Source organism: Molossus molossus, unplaced genomic scaffold, assembly GCF_014108415.1.
Source record: "Molossus molossus isolate mMolMol1 unplaced genomic scaffold, mMolMol1.p scaffold_m16_p_4, whole genome shotgun sequence".
NCBI classification, from domain to species: Eukaryota; Metazoa; Chordata; class Mammalia; order Chiroptera; family Molossidae; genus Molossus; species Molossus molossus.
In genome coordinates, this window is record NW_023425377.1 from 72,903,884 (window position 1) to 72,931,842 (window position 27,959).

The 27,959-nt window shown below is 40.0% G+C and overlaps 1 protein-coding gene across 1 annotated transcript in view; it reads right to left on the reverse strand.

The window, feature by feature from the left end:
• LOC118616160 (zinc finger protein 669-like) overlaps positions 1–11,795 on the reverse strand; it is a 29,325-nt gene extending 17,530 nt beyond the window's left edge. Inside the window, exon 1 of the mRNA XM_036241576.1 lies at positions 11,776–11,795. Coding sequence (XP_036097469.1) covers positions 11,776–11,778 — 3 coding nt within the window. The 5' untranslated portion in view covers positions 11,779–11,795. The remainder of the gene's footprint in view (positions 1–11,775) is intronic.
• Positions 11,796–27,959: the final 16,164 nt, after the last annotated feature.

A 27,959-nucleotide genomic window follows, 5' to 3' on the forward strand; every position in this document is an offset into this window, starting at 1 on the left:
CATCAGCTGATGAGCAGGTAAAAAAACTGTGGTGCCTGGACGATTGCTCAGTGGTTAGAGCATTGGCTCACAGAACAAAGAGTCATGGGTTCAATTCTGATCAAGGGTACATGCCTCGGTTGCAGTTTGGTCCCCGGCCCTGGTCGGGCTCATACAGAAGGCAACCAATCCATGTATCTCTCTCACATCGATGTTTTGCTCTCTCTCTCTCTCTCTCTCTCTCTTCCTCCCACTCTATCTGAGGATAAATGGAAAAATATCCTCAGGTGAGGATTTCAAAAAAAAAAAGCGGTGGTACATTTACACAGTGGAACACTATGCAGCTATAAAAAAGAAAGATCTATTACCCTTTGAGACAGCATGGAGGGACCTGGAGACTATTTATGCTACGCAAAACAAGACAGTCATAGAAAGACAAATATCACATGATCTCTCTTACATGTGGAATTTAATGAACAAAATAAACTCATGAATGAAATAGAACCAGAGGCATGGAAACATGGAACAGACTGATGAATCTCAGAGGGAAGTAGGTTGAGAAGAGATTAACCAAAGAATTTATATGCATTGTCCATGGACATAGACAATAGGGTGGTGAAGGCCTGGGGTTGGGCAAGAGCTGGGCAGAGGGTGGCAATGGGGAAAAAAAAGAGGGACATCTGTAATACTCTCAACAATAAAGATAATAAGCTCATAAATTTGCCAATCTAAAAAATACTACTTACTTTTAGTTGTCACTAAAAATTAATAATTCTAATAAGCTAAATATATATAATTTTAAGTAAAAAATATATTTAACAATATTTAAAAAATAATTATTCTAAAATTATTTCTATATAAACTCAAAAAACAAATTAAAAGGGACTAGAAAAATTGCAAAAAATTTATATAAATCACAAAAGGTCCATATAAATCACAAAAAATTCATACATATCACAAAAAATCTATACAAATTCTTTTAATTATATAATTTATAAAATTGTATTTTAAAAAAAAAGTAGCCCTGCCAGTGTGGCTCACTGGTTCAGCATCGAACTATGCATCAGCAGGTCACCAGTTCTATTTCTGGTCAGGGCACATGCCCAGGTTGTGGGCCAAATCCCCAGTGGGGGGCATGCAGAAGGTGGCCAGTAGATGTTCTCTCTTATTGATGTTTCTATCTCTTTCTCCCTCTCCCTTCCTCTCTCTCAAAAATCAATAAAGAAAAAATATTAAAGATAAATAAATAAAAGTAGTCCGGCTGGTGTGGCTCAGTGGATTGAGCATTGTCCATGGACTGAGACGTCCCAGTTCGATTCCCAGTCAGGGCACATGCTTGGCTTGTGGGCTCGAACCCCATTAGGGGGCTTGCAGGAGGCAGCTGATCGATGTTTCTATCTCTCTCTCCCTTCCTCTCTAAAGAAATCAATGAAAACATACTTTAAAAATGTTTTAAGCCCTGGCCGGTTTGGCTCAGCAGTTAGAGCGTTGGCCCTCAGACCAGAGAGTACTGGGTTCGGTTCCCGCAAGGGGCATGTACCTTGGTTGTGGTTTGTACCTGGCCCCAGTTGGGGTTGTGTGGGTGGCAACCAGTCCATGTGTCTCTCTTGCATTGATGTTTCTCCCCTCCCCCCCACTCCCACTCTATCTGAAGAAAAATGAAAAAAAAAAAAAATGTCCTTGAATGAGGATAAAAAAAATGTTTTAATAAAAATAAATTTTTAAATAAATTAAAATAAAAATACTCAAAAATAAAAAATATTTTTAAAACACATAAACAATAAAATTAAGGAATAATTTTAATATCAAATAAAAAAGCTAGGAAACACTTTGATTTTTCAAAACCATTTATAATTTTCCCACAGGAATCCCTGGTACAACTGACAATGGGGAACAAATTATTTAATGTCTTAGTCTAAAATACTTTCATTTATAATTCTTATCATCTTAAAATATTGTTACAAAATAAACAAATTCCTTTGTCAGTTGCACTATAATCAGATCTATAACCATGTCACTTTAAGTATTTTTTTGTCATTTAAAAAGTCATTGTTTTACTCTGATACCTTTGCAAAAACATTACATCTTCTTACTTACTCTAACATATAAATTTCTGAAAATAAATTTTCAGATCATACCTTTAAAATAAAAATTTACAAAACTCTAAAATATAACTAAGTTCATAGAAATACTAACAAATATTCAGAATAAACAAGTATTATAAGACTAAAATGAAAGTAATTGTAGTTTAACTTTATTAAAATAATACTGATGTTTATCTTTTTATTTTCTAGACATAAAAACTTAAACTTTAAAGTATACCTTAATAAACAATATCAAAACATTTATATTTTTCTCTCTACTTAATCCCTCCAAAACATGAAAACTTTTAATAGATAAACATCATTATTTTCATGACATTATATTTATTTACATAAATCCAATAAGATGATAATTTCTTCATGACAGGACACACAAAGCCAGTTTCCAGTGTGGTTCAGTGGACTGAGCGTTCTCCCATGGACTGAGAGGTCCCAGTTCCATTGCCTGGCAGGGCACATGCCTGGATTTGGGGTTCGATCCCCAATAGGGGGTGTGTAGGAGGCAGCCAATGGATGTATCTCTACCACATCGATGTTTCTCTCTCCCTCTAAAAAAAAAAAAATCAATAAAACGTATATATTTTTTAAAGAAAGCCAGTTTCCAATTATAGTTTTATTAACCAAAACTTTGACTGGAATGTCATATTTTAAAAAGACATGCCTAGCCTGAAACACCGATCAGAAAGAATATATGTACCCCTATGTTCATAGCAGCTCTATTTACAATAGCTAAGATCTGGAAACAGCCCACGTGTCCATTAATGGCTGAGTGGATAAAAAAGCTCTGGCCAGTTTGGCTCAGCGGTTGAAGCATTGGCCTGTAGACCAGAGAGTCCTGGGTTCAGTTCCTGCGAGGGGCACATACCAACAACAAAAAAACTGGTACACAATGGAACACTATGCAGCTATAAGAGAGATCTCTTATCCTTTGAGACAACATGGAGGGACCTGGAGAGTGTCATGCTAAGCGAAATAAGCCAATCAGAGAAAGACAAATACCACATGATCTCACTTATTTGTGGACTATAATGAACAAAATAAGCTGATGAATAAAATAGACCCAGACCTGTGACCTCGGCTGGGTGCTATGCCCTCAGCTGGTGCCGCAACCTCCGCCGCCCTTAGCTGGGAGCAGTGCCCTCGAGTTAAAGTCCCAGGTGACTCCACAACGCAGAGTCCGGACAGAAGCTAAATTGGCAGCAGCAGCCAATCACCTTGGGCTCCGGCAGAGGGAAGGCAGACTGGACTGGAACTGAATTCTAGTTCTGTTAACTTGCTTAACTGCACCTCATTTATCTCATCTTCGGTAGAGGTCTCCTGTTCTTTCATTTGGCTTTTGTTTCTGTTTTTCACCATTTTGGCTATCACAGTGCCAAAATGGAGGGTGCTCAGAGCTTTTGCTGAGTGCAGCGACTCAGGACAGTGGACATCTTACTCCTTCCCAGGGCCCTGAGGAGAGGCGGCAGCCCCCCCCCCCCGAGATTCAACCCCACCCGGTGGCCATTGAAATGCTAATTAAGGCCCATTAACAACCAGGATCTGCCCCACCCTCGGGAAATCCTCTTACACTGAGCACCTGAGGAAGTTTTTCAGTCAACTCAGAAACCAAGGTTCTTCAGGTGACCACTACTAATAGCCTCCAGGCAAAAAAGCTAGAGGATAACGACCATTCCTTGGGCTAGCAACTCTAACCAGGAAAGTTAAGACTTGACAGTGGTGTTTAAAGTGGGTCCTCCCTGCCTCATCAAAACCCAGGAGAGGGAGCCACAAACAGCAGAACACCAACACCCACAGGAAAAATTTGGCAGAATCCAAAGCGCACTGTGATAGCCAAAATGGTGAAAAACAGAAACAAAAGCCAAATGAAAGAACAAGAGACCTCTACCGAAGATGAGATAAATGAGGTGCAGTTAAGCAAGTTAACAGAACTAGAATTCAGAGCCATGATCTTGAGGAAGCTCAACAGCATGTGTAAGGATATGAGCACCATGAGTAAAGACATAGAAATGTTCAAAATCAACCAGTTGGAAATTAAAAACCACCAAGAAGAAATGAAGCATGACATATCAGAAATGAAAAACACATTGGAAGGTCTAAAAAGCAGAGTAGAGGAAGCTGAGGACCAGATCAGTGAATTACAAGACAGGGTAGAAAAACTCAAACAATCAGAAAACCAAAAGGAGAAAACAATTAAAAAACAGGAAGACAGCTTAAGAGAACTGTGGGACAACTGGAAACGTAATAATATTCGCATCATAGGAGTCCCAAAGAGGAAGAAAATGAGCAAGACTTAGAGAATATATTCAAAGAAATAGTGACAGAAAACTTCCCTAATTTGGTGAAGGAAGAAGGCATTCAAGTTCAAGAAGCACAAAGAGCCACAAGTAAGAAGAACCCAAACAGGCCCACACCAAGACACATAGTAATCAAAGTGCCAAAAATTAAAGACAAAGAGATAATCCTAAAAGCAGCAAGAGAGAAGCAACAGGTTACCTACAAAGGAAACCCCATAAGCTCTCAGCTGACTTTTCACAAGAAACACTACAGGCCAGAAGGGAATGGCGTGAAGTAATCAAGGTCATGAAAAACAAGGATCTGAATCCAAGACTACTCTACGCACCAAGGCTATCATTCAAAATAGAAGGTCAAATAAGGAGCTTCCCAGACAAAAAAAAAAAGGCTAAGAGAATACATTAGCACCAAACCAGCACTGCAAGAAATGTTAAAAGAACGGCTGTAATTAGCAGGAGAAATGGGAAGAAAAATAGAATCACACTAAACAAAAATGGCAATAAATAAGTACATATCAATAATCACCTTAAATGTAAATGGATTGAATGCTCCCATAAAGAGACACAGAGTAGCTGATTGGATAAGAAAGCATGACTCGCCCTGGCCGGTTTGGCTCAGCGGTTAGAGCGTCGGCCTGTGGTCCAGAGAGACCCGGGTTCAGTTCCCGCTAAGGGTACGTACCTCGGTTGCAGTTTGTCCCCGGCCCTGGTTGGGTTGTGCGGATGGCAGCCACTCGATGTGTCCCTTTCACGTCGATGTTTCTCTCTCTCTCTCCCTCTTTCCCTCCCACTCTATCTGAACAAAAAATGGAAAAATGTACTGCGTGAGGATAAAAAAAAAAAAAAAGACAGCATGACTCATCCATATGTTGTTTACAAGAGACCCACTTCACAACAAAAGACTCACATAGGTTGAAAGTGAAGGAATGGAAAAAAATCTTCCAACCAAACGGAAAGGGGAAAAAAAGCTGGGGTAGCAATACTCATATCTGATAAAATAGATTTCAAAATGAAGGCCATAACTAGAGACAAAGAAGGCCACTACATAATATTGAAAGGATCTATCCAACAGGAAGGTATAACCTTGATAAATATATATGCACCCAATAAAGAAGCACCAAAATATATTAAAATTTTTCTGGAGGACTTCAAAGGAGAAATTGATAGCAATACAATCATAGCAGGGGACTTCAACACCCCAATGACATCACTGGATAGGTCTTCTTGACAAAAAAATTAGCAAGGAAATAGCAACTCTAAATGAAGCACTAGACCAAATGGATTCAGTAGATATCTACAGAGAATTACACCCCAAAACTACAGAATTCACATTCTTTTCAAGTGCACATGGGACATTCTCAAAGATAGACCACATGTTAGGGCACAAACTGTCTACAAGTTCAAGAAGACTGAAATCATATCAAGCATCTTCTCAGATAACAATGGCATGAAACTAGAAATCAATTGCAAGAAGAACATACACAGACATTTGAACACATGGAAGCTAAATACCATATTATTAAACAATGAATGGGTCACTGAGGAGATCAAGGAAGAAATCAGAAACTTCCTGGAAACCAATGAAAATGAAGACAAAACAACACAAAATCTATGGGATCCAGCAAAAGCAGTTCTGAGAGAGAAGTTCATAGCACTACAGGCCTACCTCACAAAACAAGAAAAATCTCCAATAGACTATCTAACCTCACAACTTCAAGAACTAGAGAGCAAACAAAAAGAAAATTTCAGAGCAAGTAGAAGGAAGGAAATAGTAATGATCAGAGCAGAAATAAATGACATAGAGACCAAAAAATAAATTCAAAGGATCAATGAAACAAAGAGGTGGTTTTTCGAAAAGATAAACAAGATTGATGGACCCTTTGCTGGACTCACCAAGAAACAAAGAGAGAGAACCCAAATACACAAAATCAGAAATGAAAGAGGAGAAGTAACAACGGACACCACAGAAATCCAAAGATCGTTAACAACTACTATGAACAATTATATTGCAACAAATTCGACAATCTAAGCAAAATGGACAGATTTCTACAAACACATAGTCTCCCAAAACTGGACCAGGAAGAGACAGAAAACTTGAACAGACCAATAACAACAGAAGAAATTGAAGATGTAATCAAGACTCTTCAAGCAAACAAAAGCCCAGGCCGGGATGGCTTCATGGGGGAGTTTTATCGAACATTCAGAGAAGAACTAACACCCATTCTCCACAAACAATTTCAAAAAATTCAAGAAGAAGGCTTCGTTTTATGAAGCCAGCATAATTCTAATTCCAAAACCAGAAAAAGACACTACAAACAAAGAAAACTACAGGCCAATATCCCTGATGAACACAGACGCCAAAATCCTGAACAAAATACTAGCAAATCAGATCCAGCAATACACAAAAAAAATTATCCACCATGACCAAGTGGGTTCATCCCAGGGATGCAAGGCTGGTACAATATTTGCAAATCAATAAACGTGACACACCACATAAATAAAATGAAGAATAAAAACCACATGATCATATCAATAGATGCCGAAAAAGCCTTTGACAAAATCCAGCATCCATTTCTGATAAAAAACGTTCAGCAATGTGGGAATAGAGGGATCATATCTCGACATAATAAAGGCCATATATGAAAGACCTACAGCCAACATCATACTCAATGGGCAAAAACTAAAAGTATTTCCCTTAAGAACAGGAATAAGGCAAGGATGCCCACTTTCACCACTCTTATTTAACATACTACTGGAAGTCTTAGCCACAGCAATCAGACAGGAAGAAAAAATAAAAGGGATCCAAATTGGAAAGGAGGAAGTGAAACTGCCATTATTTGCAGATGACATGATACTATACGTAGAAAACCCCAAAGACTCCATCTAAAATTTACTAGACTTAATAGATGAATTTGGCAAAGTAGCAGAATACAAAATTAACATCAAGAAATCAATGGCATTCTTTTTTTTTTTTTTTTTTAATCCTCACCCGAGGACATTTTTCCATTTTTTGCACAGATAGAGTGGGAGGGAGAGAGAGGAAGAGAGAGAGAGAGGGAAACATCGATGTGAAAGGGACACATCGAGTGGCTGCCACCCGCACGACCAACCAGGGCCAGGGACAAACTGCAACCGAGGTACATGCCCTTAGCGGGAACCGAACCTGGGTCTCTCCGGACCGCAGGCGGATGCTCTAACCGCTGAACCAAACTGGCCAGGGCTCAATGGCATTCTTATACACCAATGATGAACTCACAGAAAGAGAAACTAAGAAAACAATCCCATTTACCATTGCGTCAAAAAAAATTAAGATACCTAGGAATAAACTTAACCAAAGAAATAAAGGACCTGTTTGCAGAAAACTACAGGTCATTGAAAAAAGAAATAGAGGAAGATATAAAAAAGTAGAAGCACATACCTTGTTCATGGATTAAAAGAATTAACATCATTAAAATGTCCATATCACCCAAAGCAATCTATAGATTCAATGCAATCCCCATCAAAATACCAACGGCATACTGCACAGAATTAGAACAAGTACTTCAAAAGTTCATATGGAACCAAAAAAGACCTCGAATAGCCATAGCAATCTTGAAAAAGAAGAACAAAGTTGGAGGGATCACATTATCAGATTTTAGGTTATACTACAAAGCCACTGTAATCAAAACAGCCTGGTACTGGCACAAGAACAGCCAAATAGACCAGTGGAACAGAACAGAGAACCCAGAAATGGACCCAAGGCAATATGCTCAATTAATATTTGACAAAGGTGGCAAGAGCATACAGTGGAGTAAGGGCACCCTCTTTAATAAATGGTGTTGGGAAAATTGGACAGCTACATGCAGAAAAATGAAACTAGACCATCAACTTATACCCTACACAAGAATAAACTCAAAATGCATAAAAGCCTTAAATGTGACTCATGAATCCATAACAATCCTAGAAGAAACTGTAGGCAACAAAATTTCAGACATCATACGCAGCAGAATTTTCACTGATACATCACCTAAGGCAATAGAAACAAAGGAGAAAATGAACACATGGGACTACATCAAACTCAAAAGTTTCTGCACAAAGATACAATCATCAAAACGAAAAGGCTACCCCCTGTATGGGAGAATATCATTGCCAATGATATATCAGATAAGGGGTTAATTTCCAATATATAGAGAGTGCTCATACAACTCAACAAAAGGAAGACAAAGAACCCAATTAAAAAATGGGCAGAGGAACTAAATAGACACCTCTCCAAACAGGACATACAAATGGCTAAGAGACAAATGAAGAAATGCTCATCATCACTAATCATCAGAGAGATGCAAATTAAAACAACAATGAAGTATCACCTCACACCTGTCAGAATGGCCGCCATCAACAAATCATCAAACAACAAGTGTTGGCGAGGGTGTGAAGAAAAGGGGACTCTAGTACAGTGCTGGTGGGAATGCAGAGTGGTGCAGCCACTATGGAAAACAATATGGTGTTACCTCAAAAAATAAAAAATTGAACTTCCATTTGACCCAGTGATCCCACTTCTAGGAATATACCCTAAGAAGCCTGAAACACCAATCAGAAAGAATATATGTACCCCCATCTTCACAGCAGCACTATTTACAATAGCTAAGTTCTGGAAACAGCCCAAGTGTCCATCAGTAGACGAATGGATAAAAAAAGCTGTGGTATATATACACAATGGAGTACTACACAACTGTAAGAAAGATCTCTTATCCTTTGAGACTACATGGAGGGACCTGGAAGGAATCATCCTAAGTGAAACAAGCCAAACAGAGAAAGAGAAGTATCATATGATCTCACTTATTTGTGGAATATAATGAACATAACAGTCTGAGGAATGAGGTAGTCCCAGAGACGTGGAAGTGGGGCATAGACTGACAATCCCCCGAAGAGGGGGTGGTGGGGGAGAGATAAACCATAGAGTTTATATGCATGTATGCATGACCAATGGAAATGGATAACAAAGCTGGGGACAGGGCAGGGAGGGAGAGGGAGGGGGAAACAGTAGGGAGAAAAGGAGAAACATCTGTAACAAAAATTAAAAAAAAAAAAAAAAATAGACCCAAAGACATAGAAAGGGGTACGGTTCAGACTGACAAACCTCAGAGGAGGGGGAGGGGAGGATGGATGAGATAAACCAAAGAACTTATATGTGTAACTAATGGACATAGACAACAACGCTGGGGAGGCGGGGGCGGGCTGGGGAGGCGGGTGTCTAGGGGGTAAAAGGAGAAACATCTGTAACAAAGATAAATTAATAAAAATTGAAAAAAAAATAAAAAGGTGATACTCAGAAAAATAAATAAATAAAAATAAAAATGGGCAAAAAATAAAAATAAATAAAAAGACATGCCTAGACTCTGTCAGCAAAAACTTTAAAAATAAAAATGGACTCTAAAGCCAATAAATGCCCCTAGGAAAAATAGCCTAATATCTTACTTATTCATAAGGTTTATGGCCATCTTTCCAGGTAAGGAACAAAAGTTGCTTTTCTGGGAAATAACAATTAAAAAAAAAACAAAACACCTCAAAACATTTTAGAAAACTTAAAAATTTGAAAAACTTACCAAAATGTATAAATGCTACACAAAGCCTAATGACAACTATGTGGGGCTTGGCTTCTTTACCCTGACAGAAAATTCCAGTAAAACAAATTTTAAAAATCCATATAATTAATTACTATCCCTATATTTATACAGTCAGGTCAAACTAAAACTAAACTTAAAACAATAAGTTTGTCTTAATTTGACTCTTTAATAAAAATAAAAATTATTTTTAAAAGATATTTTAATAAAATCTATAATACACAATTATAAATATTAAACTAATTCATTTGTCTATAAGATTTCATTTTCACCTATAAACTAGATTAAATCCTAACTTTTTCTAATTTTCTAAAATAATTTAATTATAATGCCCTAACATCCATAAAAATGTTTTTAAAATTACAGTAAAAAATATAACAATAGGAATTTTAACCCATACCACCATTCCACATTGTTCTGTAAATACTGACTATTCTCTGGTTCCTGGAACGGGTTAAACTGTTTGAAAAGTGTTAAACTGTTTTGACATCATGGAAAAATTTTCTTACAGACCCTGGGAAACTAAAAACGTTATAAAAAGGAGAACAGGCCCTAGAGATAAGGCAGCCCAAAGCCCAGATCAAAGACAAAACCTATCTAAAGAAAGACAGCATTCCAGGTCTAATCTTTACAAGAACAATAAAAAAAGACAGACCCTGGAAACTCACTAGTTTTGGATTATTTCCCACCCGATAACCCTATATAATTATTTAAAATAAAATGTCAGAGCAATTTTTCAAAATACTATACCTGCTACTCTCAGGTTGCCAGGTATGTGATTAATAAACACTCATGCAAGAGTCAACCTTGCCTCTACTTTTTGGCTTTGTGCCGAGAGGCACCATCGGACCCGTTTTATGTCCACTATCGTAAGTGAATTGAAAACAACAAAATTGCCTAAGGATATACTTCCCAGGTTCAGGGGTGCATGCTTGTGTTTAACTGCAGTTACAACCTCTCCCAGGAATAAAATTTTAAAACAATCACTCTGGAATTCCTGATCAACACTAATCTGCCTAATAAGACTCCTGCTGGACCTTCTCCTAAGAAAATGTGACTTTGCCTGAAACAATCCTTTATTTTCTTTTGCTAATAATCTCTTACTCCCACTGAATTTCTGCCTGTAAACGCCTTCCATTTTGCACAGCTCCTCTGAGATTCTATGTATACGACGGGGTGCTGCCAGATTCGTGAATGGGGAATAAAGCCAATTAAAACTTCAATTTACTCAGTTGAATTTTGTTTTTTAACAGTTTGAAATGCACCACAAAAACAAATAGTTAATAGAGATGCAGTGACTCCGAAGGGAAGATGGCGTTTGGGATTCGGGGGAGAGCTGCAAACGCAGGCATCTGTCGGAGCGCTAGGCCTGGGGACAGGTGGTGGATTGGAGACCCTGCTCCACAAACAAGAAAACTCAGGAGAACACGGGTTCCCTCTGGGGAGAAAGGAGGGACCGGGACCCCACAGACCACAGCTCCTCCCTTGCAAGCACCCCGGGGACACGGTCATGACTGTCCCCAAAGACCCTCCCGTGGTCGCCGCACCGACTGGGGAGACGCGGGAACGGGGTGCAGAGCTGCGCAGACACGCTCCGGGCCGAAGTCCTCGCGCGCAGGGACGGACTGGACGCCCCGGTCACGGCTGGCGGTGCAGCCCCCACACCGCGAGCCCGAGGGACTGAGGAGTGAGCGGAGCCCCCGGGGGCCTTGAGGCGGCCGACTCCGGACTGACCGCGGAGACGTCCCGCCAGGGCGGCTGGAGCAGCCCCTCCTCCCCGTCTGCTCCCGGCCGCACACTCACCATTTCTAGGTTTCCTGGTTCCCTGAGTCCGTCCTATAACTCCCAGGACTGGTACAGATCACAGCTGGACAGGTGAGGGCGGAGTAACACGGGGCTTTAAGGGCAGGGCAGGGCCAGCCGGGGCGAACAGGTCTTCCTGGTGGTTTTAGTGCGTAGGCCCACCCACCTGACCCGCAGCTCCCTTTACGGCAGACACTCCGCAAGACATCGCCCCCTAGTGCCTGAGTTACACAGGCCTGAGCCCAGCGCAGCCAGAACTCCTCCAGTACAGGGACATTGGCATTGAAACCTAGTGCTGCATGTCCACCAGGGAACTGTTATCTTTCCTTGCAAACACAGACACTAAGGCACCTCGCTTTATGCAGTAATGAATCTGGCTCCATTTTTATCTTTGCTGACAACTGGAGTCTGACCTGTGGATTTGCCAAAAGGTGCACAGGCTCAGGTACCAAGGATGCCTTAGGTGGATATCCTTACCTAATTTTAAGCCATATTTAGAAAAAAGCATTGAAATCAAAACAAGCCATCATTTAAAAAGAAAGTGACTTCTGGTTATTAATAGTGGTTAACTTTAGAAAATGTTTTCTCACTGGTGATTCAATCACTCTGAGATCATGAGCCACCCTTACTTGTGGCTACACTGTTTAATCCACCAATAATGAGCCTTGTCAGAAAACTAGGATTCATCTCATTAATAATCCCTCATTGGAGAGTATGTGTGATACTAGCATAACATTTGTTCTGACAATGATGGAATCACTCCCGGCCAGGCATCCTCTCCATATAGTATGCACAGATACTGTTTCTGACCACTGCCTCTCTCCATTCCCTGAGGAAATGTTCACCTTTAGTATCATCTGAGACACAGCCCCACCCAAACTGCAGCAATAACTCCATCATGCTTGGGACACAGAAGAACCCCTGGAGGCCATCTGACACAGGGAGCCTGAGGGGCACAGCCAAAGAACCACAAGTGATCTCAGTGGAAAGAGAAAAGGAGGGCACATGCTTGAACCAGCACTTATTATACAAGGTGGACCACCTCGGGGAGTAGCATCGTCATCAGTCCATTCACTGTAGGAAGAAGTCTGGATATTCAGCATGAAGAATTGAGAGATGGAGAATATATTTCTAGTTCATTATCTTTTTTTTCTTTCTTTCCATAATCTTCCTTTTAATAGCTATCTGGAAAACAATAGCCTTGAAGCAGTTTTTCTAGAAATCATTCTGATTTCCTAAAGTCTGGAATATCTCTGGTTTTTTTGTTTTATCTCTTAACTTCTCATCTCAACCTCAAATAAACGACCCTCTATCAAGAATGTGTGTTCACTGGGGACGATGCATAAGTTTGGTCTCTTCTCTCACACTGCTGAACTGCAGAAACAAGCTGCAGGAAGGTTACATTTCATTCCTGCCCTTCCCACCCTACTTTCCTTTGCACCTGTAGGAAATGCACAGTTCCAGTGTGGCCCCATCAGGGCAGAAAATGCAGAGGTTCCTCCTGCACTGAGGGCCAGGAATTGTCCTGCTTCTCACATGTAATAACTAAAGGGCCAGTTTGTACCTTTGCTGAGGGCACATCATGCTGCTCTCCAAGGTGCTTTAATTACTGTGGTTGTGTTTGGTAAGGGGAGGTGATTCCTGTGACTCCACCATGGCAAACACAGGGACCAGAATATACTTAGAATGTAGCTGCATCCACCTGCACCATGGGAAGCCAGGAGTACTCAAGACTCACCCTACAAGGCGGTCTTTTCAGCCAAAGAGCTCCACTGAAAAAGCATATGGAGCTCCTTGAATGTAGAGTGAGATATTTCCCCCACGACCTTGACATACGTCCCTAATGGAATGAGTTACACAAGGTTCAAGCTGCTGGTCTGTTGGAGGAAGTCATTGAGAAGATGTGACTGCTGGTCAACTCATGAGCTGTACCTGGCAATCAGAGGCTCTTTACTCCCAATCCTGTCCTTGTGATGTACGTTCTGCCCACTTTGGAGAACTAAGAGCCATTTCAAGGACACAGAGAATAATGTGTGCTGAGCCCATCTGAACCATGTACATGTCCCCGTAAAGGCTTCTAGGTAAACTTTTCAGATTCTGGTGGGCAGTGTGGAGATCTTCTCCTATTGTGGCCACTCAAGACAACCCCAGTATGGAAGATCCTTTGCTTTTTTTTTTTTTTTTTAATTAATTAATTTTTGTTACAGATGTTTCTCCTTTTCCCCCCACTGATTCCCCCGTCCCCCTCCCTCCCTGTCCTTTCCCCAGTTTGTTGTCCATGTCCACTGTTCATGCATACATGCATATAAATTCTGTGATTTATTTCTTCCCCACCATCCCCCTATTTAGGGGATTGTCAGTCTGTATCCCATTTCCACGTCTCTGGGACTACCCCTTCCTCAGACTGTTATGTTCATTATATTCCACAAATAAGTGAGATCATATGATACTTCTCTTTCTCTGTTTGGCTTGTTTCACTTAGGATGATACTTTCCAGGTCCCTCCATGTAGTCTCAAAGGGTAAGAGGTCTTTCTTTCTTACAGCTGCGTAGTACTCCATTGTGTCTATGTACCACAGCTTTTTTATCCATTCGTCTACTGATGGACACTTGGGCTGTTTCCAGATCTTAGCTATTGTAAATAGTGCTGCTACAAACATGGGGGTACATGTATTCTTTCTGGTTGGTGTTTCAGGCTTCTTAGGGTATATTTCTAGAAGTGGGATCACTGGGTCAAATGGAAGTTCAATTTTTAATTTTTTGAGGTAGCACCATATTGTTTTCCATAGCGGCTGCACCAGTCTGCATTCCCACCAGCAGTGTATTAGAGTCCCCTTTTCTCCACACCCTCGCCAACACTTGTTGTTTGATGATTTGTTGATGGCGGCCATTCTGACAGGTGTGAGGTGATACCTCATTGTTGTTTTAATTTGCATCTCTCTGATGATTAGTGATGATGAGCATTTCTTCATATGTTTCTTAGCCATTTGTATGTCCTGTTTCGAGAGGTGTCTATTCAGTTCCTCTGCCCATTTTTTTTTCCTCACCCGAGGATATTTTTCCATTTTTTGTACAGATAGAGTGGGAGGGAGAGAGAGGAAGGAGAGAGAGAGAGAAACATCGACGTGAAGGGACACATCGAGTGGCTGCCACCCGCACGACCAACCAGGGCCGGGGACAAACTGCAACCGAAGTACGTGCCCTTAGCGAGAACCGAACCTGGGTCTCTCCAGACCACAGGCCGACGCTCTAACCGCTGAGCCAAACTGGCCAGGGCCTCTGCCCATTTTTTAATTGGATTCTTTGTCTTCCTTTTGTGGAGTTGTATGAGCACTCTATATGTATTGGAAATTAACCCCTTATCTGATATATCATTGGCAATTATATTCTCCCATACAGTGGGTAGCCTTTCCGTTTTGATGATTGTATCTTTGTGCAGAAGCTTTTGAGTTTGATGTAGTCCCATGTGTTCATTTTCTCCTTTGTTTCTATTGCCTTAGGTGATGTGTCAGTAAAAATTCTACTGCGTATGATGTCTGAAATTTTGTTGCCTACAGTCTCTTCTAGGATTGTTATGGATTCATGAGTTACATTTAAGTCTTTTATCCATTTTGAGTTTATTCTCGTGTAGGGTGTAAGTTGATGGTCTAGTTTCATTTTTCTGCAAGTGGCTGTCCAATTTTCCCAGCACCATTTATTAAAGAGGCTGTCCTTACTCCACTGTATGCTCTTGCCACCTTTGTCAAATATTAATTGAGCATATTGCCTTGGGTCCATTTCTGGGTTCTCTGTTCTGTTCCACTGGTCTATATGCCTGTTCTTGTGCCAGTACCAGGCTGTTTTGATTACAGTGGCTTTGTAGTATAACCTGAAATCTGGTAATGTGATCCCTCCAACTGTGTTCTTTTTTAAGATTGCTGTGGCTATTCCAGGTCTTTTTTGGTTCCATATGAACTTTTGAAGTATTCGTTTTAATTCTGTGAAGTATGCCATTGGTATTTTGATGGGGATTGCATTGAATCTATAGATTGCTTTGGGTAGTATGGACATTTTAATGATGTTGATTCTTCCAATCTATGAACAAGGTCTGTGCTTCCACTTTTTCATATCTTTCTCTATTTCTTTTTTCAATGATCTGTAGTTTTCTGTGAATAAGTCCTTTATTTCTTTGGTTAAGTTTATTCCTAGGTATCTTAATTTTTTGGCTGCAATGGTAAATGGGATTGTTTTCTTAGTTTCTCTTTCTGTGAGTTCATTATTGGTGTATAAGAATGCCATTGATTTCTTGACGTTAATTTTTTATCCTGCTACTTTGCCAAATTCATTTATTAAGTCTAGTAAATTTTTTATGGAGTTTTTGGGGTTTTCTACGTATAGTATCATGTCATCTAAGAATAATGACAGTTTCACTTTTTCCTTTCCAGTTTGGATCCCTTTTATTTTTTCCTCCTGTCTGATTGCTGTGGCTAAGACTTCCAGTACTATGTTAAATAGGAGTGGCAAAAGTGGGCATCCTTGCCTTGTTCCTGTTCTTAAGGGAAATGCTTTTAGTGGTCCTTTGCTTATTAAAACTGCCTTTTAGCCCTGGCCGGTTTGGCTCAGCAGTTAGAGCGTCGGCCTGTGGTCCTGAGAGACCCGGGTTCAGTTCCCACTAAGGGCGCATACCTCGGTTGCAGTTTGTCCCCGGCCCTGGTTGGTCATGCGGGTAGCAGCCACTTGATATGTCCCTTTCACGTCGATGTTTCTCTCTCTCTCTCTCTCTCTCTCTCTCTCTCTCTCTCCCTTCCTCTTTCTCCCTCCCACTCTATCTGAACAAAAAATGGAAAAAAAAAGTCCTCAGGTGAGGATAAAAACAAAAAACTGCCATTTAGAAATCTGGAGCAGTCTGCCCCTTTCTTTGGTCTCTCCTTGGCCTTCGTGTGTGAGGGCCAGTTTCAGATTTCACCTGAAGAACTCCCAAGTTGCAATCCAGCATCTCTTGTCTTTGAATGATAACAAGGAATCAACTGATCCTTTTGTGTAGAAAGCATGAAGTACCTTTGAATGTCAGCAGAGCAAGATATATGTTCGTACTTAAAAAATGTTTTTCTTTGTTGTTTGAAGACTGAAATATTGACATGGTGTTTGAGGTAATAGTGGGAGAAGCAACCAAATTCTTCTATCTTGTTGGAAAGGCATAAATTACCATAAATAATAAGCACAGCATTTATTTTGAAAATTTGAAATATGGGAAAATAAGTACCCATGGATGAAATAAAAATACTAACCACAGAATTTTATTAAAATCATTACTTCTCAGTAGTTTTATAGGACAGTTTTGACCTAACTTGTCAGGGAACAATTGATTTATCTGCAGTGTACAATGTAGATTCTATTGAGAGAAGTTGTGCTTTTTAAGTCTTTATAAAACCATACTGACAATGACAATGAGAATAAGAACAGAAATGCTAGCACTAATAATAAAGGCACTTTACGAAGGGAACACTGTGTAAAGTATATGACTGTCTAGCCCCTTGGCAGTACATCTGAAACCAATACATTAATAGTAATAGTAATACTACTACTACTACTAATAATAATAATAATAAAGACATTTTAGAGAGGCTACTCAGTATAAGACACTGAGCACCATGGGTGGATTGGCTCATTACTTTTCATCTTCACAAACTTGTAAACATGGAAGCACTAATATGATCATATTTGGTAAGAGGGGCAACTGAGACTTAGGAGAGCTAAATGACCTCTCTAACTTTTCATAGGCAGTCAGTAGGGATGCTCAGATTCATCATCACAAAAACAATAAACTGCAGACCTATTTCTTCTGTGAATACAGATTATATAAAAAACAAAAACAAAAAGAAAACCTTAACTAATACTGGTACCTAATCCAGCAACCTCTTAAAAGAATTATGCACCAAAACCAAATAGGTATGTGTAGTTGGGATAATATCTCAAAATTAACTAATGTAATATATAAAATTAATAGAGTAAAAAGCAAAAATATTATGATCATCTCAAGGGACTCAAAGAAGTATTTGACAAAATCCAACACCCCTTCATGATAGAAATACTCAGCAAACCACAATTCCTGAACCTGATAATGAGCAAATATGGGATATCCACAGAAAATACTTTATTTAATATTAAAAGGCTGGATCTTTACTCCTGGAAATGAGGAACAAAACCATGATTCCAGTCATTTCCACTTCTATTTGTCAATGTACTGGAGATTTTAGCCAGAGCAACTTGGACAAAAAAAGGAAATAAAATGCATCCACATTGAACAAAAAGAGGTAAAATAATCTTCATTTGTATATGACTTATCCTGTGTATAGAAAACTCTAAGGAATCCCCTAAAAATATCTTTAGGATCGATAAGTGGGAACAGCAAATTTGTATAATACAAGATCAGTATATAAAAATAAACTTCTTCTATACACTACAATGAACAATTTGATAATAAAATTAACAAAAGAAATCTATTTGCAATAGAATCACATGGAATGAGGTAGAAATAAATTTATTGAAAATAGAAAATAAATACTCTGAAAACTGAAAAACCATTACAAATAATTTTTTTTAAAAGATGGGAGTTACTTTCCCCATTTTTTGTTGTTGTTGTTAATCCTCACCCAAGGATATTTCTCCATTGACTTTTAGATAGAGTAGACGGGAGGGCGGGAGAGAGAAACATCAATGTGAGAGAGACACATGAATTGGCTGCTTCCTGCACAATCCTGACTGGAGCCAGGGATCGAACCTGCCACCCAGGTGCATGCCCTTGACAGGGAATTGAATTGGTCCAAGGGCCGATTCTCTAACAGCTGAACCAAACAAGCCAGGGCAAAAACGTTAAAAATGTAATTAGATCTACAACTATGGAGTAACACGTGTTGGTGAGAATGTGAAGAAAGAATCTTTGGGGACTGTTAGTGGGAATGTAAATTGGTGCAGCCAATATGAAAAATGTATGGAGATTATTGAAAAAAAGTAAAAGTAGAGCTACCATATGGTTCACCAATTCCACTTCTGAGTACATGACGAAAATGAAAACAGTAACTCAAAAAGATATATGCACCCCCACGTTCACTGCAGCATTATTTACAATAGCCAAGACATGGAAACAACCTAAGTGTGCATCGATGGATGAATAAATAAAAATGTGGTAGCACACTCCCGCTTCCAGGAGCATGCCATGTTTTTCCTTGTCCCCTTTCCTTCCCCCACAGGTGTGCATTTTCTAAACGCTTAGGGTCCCTGTGAGACTTGCAACCAGGGGAGCAATGGGCAGCAACACCTCCTCTCAGGCCAAAACCCTGAACTTATCCCCAGAGCCCCTTTTCTCTGGCTTCCCAGTGAGCCAAAGTGGCCCTACCTAGACTCTCCTGTTGATTCTTCTACCTAAGACCTTCTTTGTTTCACTGTCCCCAGCTTTAATAAACATACTCTCAAAATCATCTGGAAAAAAGGTAAAAAATAAAATTTGGCCCTGGCCAGTTTGGCACAGCAGTTAGAGCGTCAGCCCACAGACCAGAGAGTCCCGTGTTCGGTTCTCACTAAGGGCACGTACCTCAGTTGCAGTTTGTCCCCAGCCCTGGTTGAGTTACGTGGGTGGCAACCACTCGATGTGTCCCTTTCACATCTCTCTCTCTCTCTCTTCCTCTCTCTCCCTCCCACTCTATCTGAACAAAAAATGGAAAAATGTCCTCAGGTGAGGATTAAAAATAATAATAATAAAAAATACAATTTGGCTGAAGGAAAATATATCTAAACTTGTACGTACATGATAATATTGATGCATAATGTGTAATGAAATTTAAAAAATGTATTTGAAAGGCCATATTAGAATGGAATATTTTATATATCCTCTCCCTATGTGAAAACACAATATAAATTAGCTTAGTAAAAGTTAATGAAATATTTTTATAAAACAGGAGAAGCATTCCTTTAATAGAATGATGCACATATGGCCCTGGCCCGGTAGCTCAGTTGGTTAGAGCGCCGTCCCTATACACCAAGGTTGCACATTCAATCCTCTTCAGGCACATAACCAATGAAGGCATAAATAAATGGAGTAACAAATGAATGTTTCTGTTTCTACTCTCTCTCTTCCTCCATCCCTCCCTCTCCCACAACTCTCGCTCTAAAATCACTAAAAATAAATTTGAAAAATGCACAAACATTTAACCACACACAATCAAACAACTGAAAACACACTGAGGGATTACATTCAGCTACAAGTACAGGAAACACTCAGTTTTTCTGACATGAGGAAGATGCTTAATGTCACATGAAAGGACCAGGTCAAGGCAGCTAGTATACAGTGCAGATGAGAAGAAAACAACCATCTCATCTCTTTGAATGCATCAATGTAGATGTCACAGAGAATCAGGAATACCCACTCACCAGCACCACTGACAGCATAAACCTTACACAAATGAGACCTTCTACGGTTATAATCTAGAGAAGAGGGAATCACAGAATACTCCCAAGCAGAAAAGTGTGAATAAGGTTCCTGGTGGACACAGGAGGGCTTACAGAAAATGGAAACAAATGGGTCTTTGATGTCAATCTTGTGAAATGTCAGCAGAAACTTAAACCATTAGAAGATGGAAAACAAACAGTTGGTGGTGGTTTTGAGGTTATTCTCAATTGGAAGTGCAACAATTACAGAAAATGGGCTGGACGATGGCATCCTCAAAGCTCCTATTTAATCTCTCTCCCTGCATGGTGGCTCCAAAGTCTGCCTAATGCCTTCTTTGCTTCTGCCTTTCAAGTGAGGCTCTTGGAGGATTCTACCATGGACCCAGGAAGGGGGTGAATGCTGGAAGACGTAGTTCCTAAATCAAATCTACTTTTCTCCTTAAATCAATCTATTCACCAAATACAATTGAAAGAAAGGACAAAAATGCAAAGACCCAAATATAAAAAAAATTTACTTCAAACTATGTTCTTTTATAAAAGTGTCATACATAAAAATGTATTCCAAATGTTTATTAGTAATGGAAAATTGGAAAACTCTCTTATATATCTCACTCCCAAAATGGAGCTTTGTTAGAGAGAAAAACAGAATATATACAATAAGAGATATTCAGGAACTGTCATAAGGATTGTAGAAAGAACTGTCATTTTTCAATGGTCCTTTAACACAGAATAAAGAAAACATTATGAAAAAGTTAAACATAGTCCTAGCTGGGGTTGTTCAGTGGTTAGAGCATTGGCAAGAACAATAATGAGTCTCAGGTTCAACTCCTCATCAAGAGCATGGACCTGGGTTGCAGGTTAAATGCTCAGATCTGGTCAGGGTATGTGTGAGTAGCAACAAATTGACATGTCTCTCTTATATCAATGTTTCTCTCTCTCTCTCTCTCTCTCTCTCTCCCTCTCCCTCTCCCTCTCCCTCTCCCTCTCCCTCTCCCTCTCCCTCTCCCTCTCCCTCTCCCTCTCTCCTCTCCCTCTCCTCTCTCTCCCGCCCTCCCTCATTTCCATTCTCTCTAAAAATCAATGAAAAAAATATCCCCAGGTGAAGATTAACAACAAGTTAAACCTATTTGCATATTACAAATATACTTTAATTGACCCATGGGTTTAACAGGCTTCAAAATGGAAATAGAAAATATTAACAGTTTTAAGAAATATCACTACCTATTAAAATTATGTACTATTGTTAAAAGATGACTCAAAATGGTCTTACCTCGATCTTCATTTCTGAAAATAATTAGAAATAGACATTCCAATGATGTACAATTAGAGAGAGCCTTCATAAACAGTGTATTTACAATACAACTTTAGTAACAACTTTCTCATGTCAAAAGTTTTCTGGAACATTACACTTGGTTTAATTTCCATCAAAAATTCTTGTGTTGAATTATATAGGCCTGTGGGCAGGACTGGAGGGAGGGTGAGTGTGTGAGAGTGTGAGTGGACCTGAAGGTGGACGACCAAACCCGAGCAGTGCAGAGCCACAGAGCAGAAAGTTCCTGTGCTGTGGACAGGAGCAGCCGGCTACCACAGTAAGCGGCCCTTCAGGGTGCTTCTCACGCCACGGGGAGGTCCCACCATTTTGGAAGATCCTGGTTCTTCCCTCCAAGGAGGCAGTGGGAGCGGCTAGGGCCCAGCAACCTGAGCCCATCAGCACACCTGGCACCATCAAACCAGTGCATACTCCATGTCAACACAGACCAGTGCACAAGGAGTGGAGCTCCCAAGGTGCCAGTCGCAGAGCCCGCAAACAGCCCAGAGCCCAGCACCATCCCCCATAGTAGCAGCCTGATCAGAGTGGAGATATACCCCCAGCAACAGAGGCTGGGGAGCAGACATCCATACCCAGGCAACAGAAGCACAGACCAGCAGCTGAGACCCATCCCCAAAAACTACAGCAAGAGTTTAGCAGGAGTTGAGCCCCACAGGGCAGCAGCACTCCCCAACTGCCAGCAGCTGGACCTGGGGCTCCACAGAGGCCTGTGCGGTCCAGTAGCCCACAAGTGCAGTGGGAAGTTGGAGTCCCAGAGAGACTGGTGCAATCCAGCTGCCCGCCCACAGGAACTGCCAGGTGTGGGGGCACCAGAGAGGCCTGTGAGACTCAGCAGGGACTGTGCAATCCAGTTACCCGCGGGACCTGCGGGGTGCTAAAACACCAGAAGGACTGTGCGACCCAGCAGGGACTGCATGATCTAGTTACCCAAGGGGCCTGTGGGGTGCTAAAGCACCAAAGAGGACTGTGTGACCCAGCAGGGACTGCACAATCTAGTTACCCAAAGGGCCTGTGGAGTGCTGAAGCACCAGAGAGGCCTGTGCAACCCAGCAGCCCATAACATAGGCATAGAGCCAGGTCACCAAAGGGACTGTGTGATCCAGTTACCCGTGGGACCTGCAGGGTGCGGAGGCACCAGAAAGGCCTGGGCGACCCAGCTGTGCATAAGATAGGCATAGAGGATGTGAAAATGGAGATGGAGTGAATAGAAGCTACGCAGATGATCTCCCAGAACCAAACGGAATCACAACTAAAATAAAGATAAATTGTCAGAAAAAAAGCAACAGAAAAGCAGCAGGACAAGATCATATAACCAGAAACACTGGCAGGATCTGCAGTGGCGTAAGAGGGTGGCAGAATGGGAGCCCACAGACAGCAGCAGTCTTAGCTGTGAGCAGCATCCTTGGAGAATAAAGGCCAAGCCCACTCCACAGCTCAGAGAGCCAAGGACAGAGCACTAAAATAGCCATAGTCACTCACCTGGGGGCTACGACAGAGGGAGGGCAGACTGGGCTGGAACTCTGTGGGGACACCTGGGATTGGGAAGGCACTCAAGTTTTAGCTGAGTTGTAGCCAAAAAAAAAATGATGGCCAGTGTGCTCTTTCCCAGAGCTGTGGGGAAAACCAACGGCTGCCCCCTCAGAGATTCAGCCTTTCCCAGGTGAGGCAAAGACATGCAAATTGAGGCTCATTAATAACCAGCATCTATCCCACCCTCTGGAAATTCTCTCATGCAGAACACCAGGGCTACATTCCAAGGCACTGAGTAACTGAGACTACTAGCCACCAGGAAAAAGCTAAAGGATAACTGAACCTTTCCTGGGCTTGTAAATCTACCCAGGAAAGTAAGACTTGGCAGTGGTGTTTAATGTGGGCCCACCCAGGCTCATCCAAACCCAGTAGAGGGAGCCACAAACAACAGGACACCAACACCCACAGGGAAAATTTGGCAGGCTCCAAAACTCACTGAGATAGCCAAAATGGTGAAAAAAAAAAAAAAAAAAAAAAAAAAAACCAACAAATCCCAAATGAAAGAACAAGAGAACTCTATTGAAGATGAGATAAATCAAATGCAGCTAAGCAAATTATCAGAGGTAGAGTTCAGAGCCATGATCTTGAGGGAGCTCAATAACATTAGTAAAGACATCAGCACCATGAGTAAAGATACGGAAACACTGAAAATCAACCAAGTGGAAACGAAAAATGACATAGCAGAAATTGAGAACACATTGGAAGGACTAACCAGCAGAGTGGAGGAAGCTGAGGACCAGATCAGTGAATTAGAAGACAGGGTAGAAAAACTGAAACAATCAGAAAACCAAAAGGAGAAAACAATTAAAAAACAGGAAGACAGCTTAAGAGAACTGTGAAACAACTGGAAACATAATGATATTCGCATCATAGGAGTCCCCAAAAAGGAAGAAAATGGGCAAGGGTTAGAGAATATATTTGAAGAAATAGTGACAGAAAACTTTCCTAATGTGGTGAAGGGAGGAGGCATTCAAGTTCAAGAAGCACAGAGAGCCCCAAGTAAGAATGCAAACAGGCCCACACCAAGGCACATAGTAATTAAAATGCCAAAAATTCAAGACAAAGAGAGAATCATAAAGGCAGCAAGAGAAAAGCAATGGGTTACCTAGAAAGGAACCCCCATAAGGCTCTCAGCTGACTTCTCAACAGAAAAACTACAGGCCAGAAGGGAATGGCATGAAGTAATCAAGGTCATGACAAACATGGATCTGAATCCAAGACTACCCTTTCCAGCAAGGCTATCATTCAAAATAGAAGGTCAAATAAAGAGTGTTCCAGACAAAAAAAAAAAAGGCTAGTGGAATATATTAACACCAAACCAGCACTGCAAGATATGCTAAAAGGACAGCTGTAATTAGTACAAGAACTAGGAAGAAAAATATAACCAAAATAAACAAAAATAACAATAAATAAGTACATATCAATTATCACCTTAAATGTGAATGGTTTGAATGCTCCGATAAAAGGACACAGAGTAGCTGACTGGATAAGAAAGCATGATTCACATATGTGTTGTTTACAAGAGACCCACCGCACACAAAAGACTCACATAGGTTGAAAGTGAAGGGATGGAAAAAAATCTTCCAAGCAAATGGAAAAGGAAAAAAAAGCTGGGGTAGCAATACTCATATCTGATAAAATAGATTTCAAAATGAAGGCCATAACTAGAGACAAAGAAGGCCACTACATAATATTGAAAGAATCTATCTAACAGGAAGATATAACCTTGATAATCATATATGCACCCAATATAGAAGCACCAAAATATATTAAAAACCTTCCGGAGGACTTCAAAGGAAAAATCAATAGCAATACAGTCATAGCAGGGGATTTCAATAAACCTCTGACATCACTGGATAGATCTTCTAGACAAAAAATTAACAAGGAAACACAGACTCTAAATGGAGTGCTAGATCAAATGGATTCAATAGATATCTACAGAGAATTACACCCCAATATGGCAGAATTCACATTCTTCTCAAGTACACATGGGACACTCTAAAGACAGACCACATGCTAGGGCACAATCTAAGTCTCTACAAGTTCAAGAAGATTGAAATTATATCAAGCATCTTCTCAGATCACAATGGCATGAAACTAGAAATCAATTGCAACAAGAACATGCAAAACACATTTGAACGCAGGAAGGCTAAATAGCATGTTATTAAACAATGAATGGTTACAGAGGAAATCAAAGAAGAGATTAAAAACTTCCTGGAAACCAATGAAAATGAACACACAACAACACAAAATCTATGGGATGCAGCGAACGCAGTTCTGAGAGGGAAGTTCATAGCACTACAGGCCTACCTCAAAAAAGAAGAAAAATCTCTAATAGACTATCTAACCTCACAACTTAAAGAACTAGAAAGCAAACAAAAAAAAAACCCCAGAGCAACTAGAAGGAAGGAAATAGTAAAAATCAGAGCAGAAATAAATGACGTGGAAGCCAAAAAAAACAATTCAAAGGATCAGTGAAACAAAGAGCTGCTTCTTTGAAAAGATAAACAAGACTGATGGACCCTTAGCTAGACTCATCAAGAGACAAAGAGAGAGAAACCAAATACACAAATCAGAAATGAAAGAGGAGAAATAATAACTGACACCACAGAAATGCAAAGGATTGTGAACAAATATTATAAACAATTATACAGCAAAAAATTTGACAATCTAAGAGAAATGGACAAATTTCTAGAAACACACAGTCTCCAAGAACTGAACCTGGAAGAGATAGAAAACTTGAACAGACCAATATCAACAAAAGAAATTAAAGATGTAATCAAGACTCTCCCAGCAAACAAAAGCCCAGGCCCAGATGGCTTCATGGGGAAATTTTACTGAACATTCAAAAAAGAAGTAATACCCATTCTCCTCAAACTATTTCAAAAAATTTGAGGAGAACTTCCAAACTCATTTTATAATGTCAGCATAGTTCTAATTCCAAAACCAGAAAAAGACACTACAAACAAAGAAAACTACAGGCCAATATCCCTGATGAACATAGATACCAAAATCCTGAACAAAATACTAACAAATTGAATCCAGCAATACATCAGAAAAATTATTCACCATGACCAAATGAGATTCATCCAAGGGATGCAAGGCTAGTACAATATTCACAAATCAATAAATGTGATACACCACATTAACAAAATGAAAGATACAAATCATATGATCATATCAATAGACGCTGACAAAGCACTTAACAAAATCCAGCACCCATTTCTGATAAAAATGCTCAGCAATCTGGGAATAGAGGGATCGTATCTCGACATAACAAAGGCCATATATGAAAGACCTACAGCCAACATCATACTCAATGAGCAAAAACTGAAAGCATTTCCCTTAAGAACAAAGACAAAACAGGGATGCCCACTTTCACCATTTTTATTTAACATAGCACTGGAAGTCTTAGCCACAGCAATCAGACAGGAAGAAAAACTAAAAGGGATCCAAATTGGAAAAGAGGAAGTGAAACTGTCATTATTCGCAGATGACATGATACCATACGTAGAAAATCCCAAAGACTCCATCAAAAATTTACTAGACTTAATAAATGAATTTGGCAAAGTAGCAGAATACAAAATTAACGTCAAGAAATCAATGCCATACTTATACACCAATAATGAACTCACAAAAAGAGAAACTAAAAAAAATCCCATTTACCATCGTGGCAAAAAATTAAGATACCTAGGAATAAACTTAACCAAAGAAGTAAAGGACCTATTTGCAGAAAACTACAGGTCATTGAAAAAAAAAAAAAATAGAGGAAGATATAAAAAAGTGGAAGCACATACCTTGTTCATGGATTAAAAGAAGTAACATCATTAAAATGTTCATATTACCCAAAGCAATCTATAGATTTGATGCAATCCCCATCGAAATACCAATGGCATACTGTACAGAATTAGAACAAGTACTTCAAAAGTTCATATGGAACCAAAAAAGACCTCGAATAGCCACAGCAATCTTGAAAAAGAAGAACAAAGTAGGAGGGATCACATTATCAGATTTCAGGTTATACTACAAAGCCACTGTAATCAAAACAGCCTGGTACTGGCACAAGAACAGGCATATAGACCAGTGGAACAGAACAGAGAACCCAGAAATGGACCCAAGGCAATATGCTCAATTAATATCTGACAAAGGTGGCAAGAGCATACAGTGGAGTAAAGATAGCCTCTTTAATAAATTTTGGGCAGCTACATGCAAAAAAATGAAACTAGAGCATCAACTTACACCATACACAAAAATAAACTCAAAATGGATAAAAGACTTAAATGTGACTCATGAATCCATAAAAATCCTAGAAGAAACTGTAGGCAACAAAATTTCAGACATTATATGCAGCAGAATTTTCACTGATACATCACCTAAGGCAATAGAAACAAAGGAGAAAATGAACACATGGGACTACATCAAACTCAAAAGTTTCTCCACAGCAAAATGTACAATCATCAAAATGGAAAGGCAACCCACTGTATGGGAGAGCATAATTGTCAATGATATATCAGATAAGGGGTTAATTTCCAATATATAGAGAGTGCTCATACAACTCAACAAAAGGAAGACAAAGAATGCAATTAAAAAATGGGTAGGGGAACTAAATAGACACCTCTCGAAACCAGACATACAAATGGCTAAGAGACACATGAAGAAATGCTCACCACCACTCATCATCACAGAGATGCAAATTAAAACAAGGAGGTATCACCTCACACCTGTCAGAATGGCCACTATCAACAAATCACCAAACAACAAATGTTGGCAAGAGTGTGGAGAAAAGGGGACTCTAGTACACTGCTGGTGGGAATGCAGACTGGTGCAGCCACTATGGAAAACAATATGGTGTTACCTCAAATTAAAAATTGAATTGCTATTTGACCCAGTGATTCCACTTC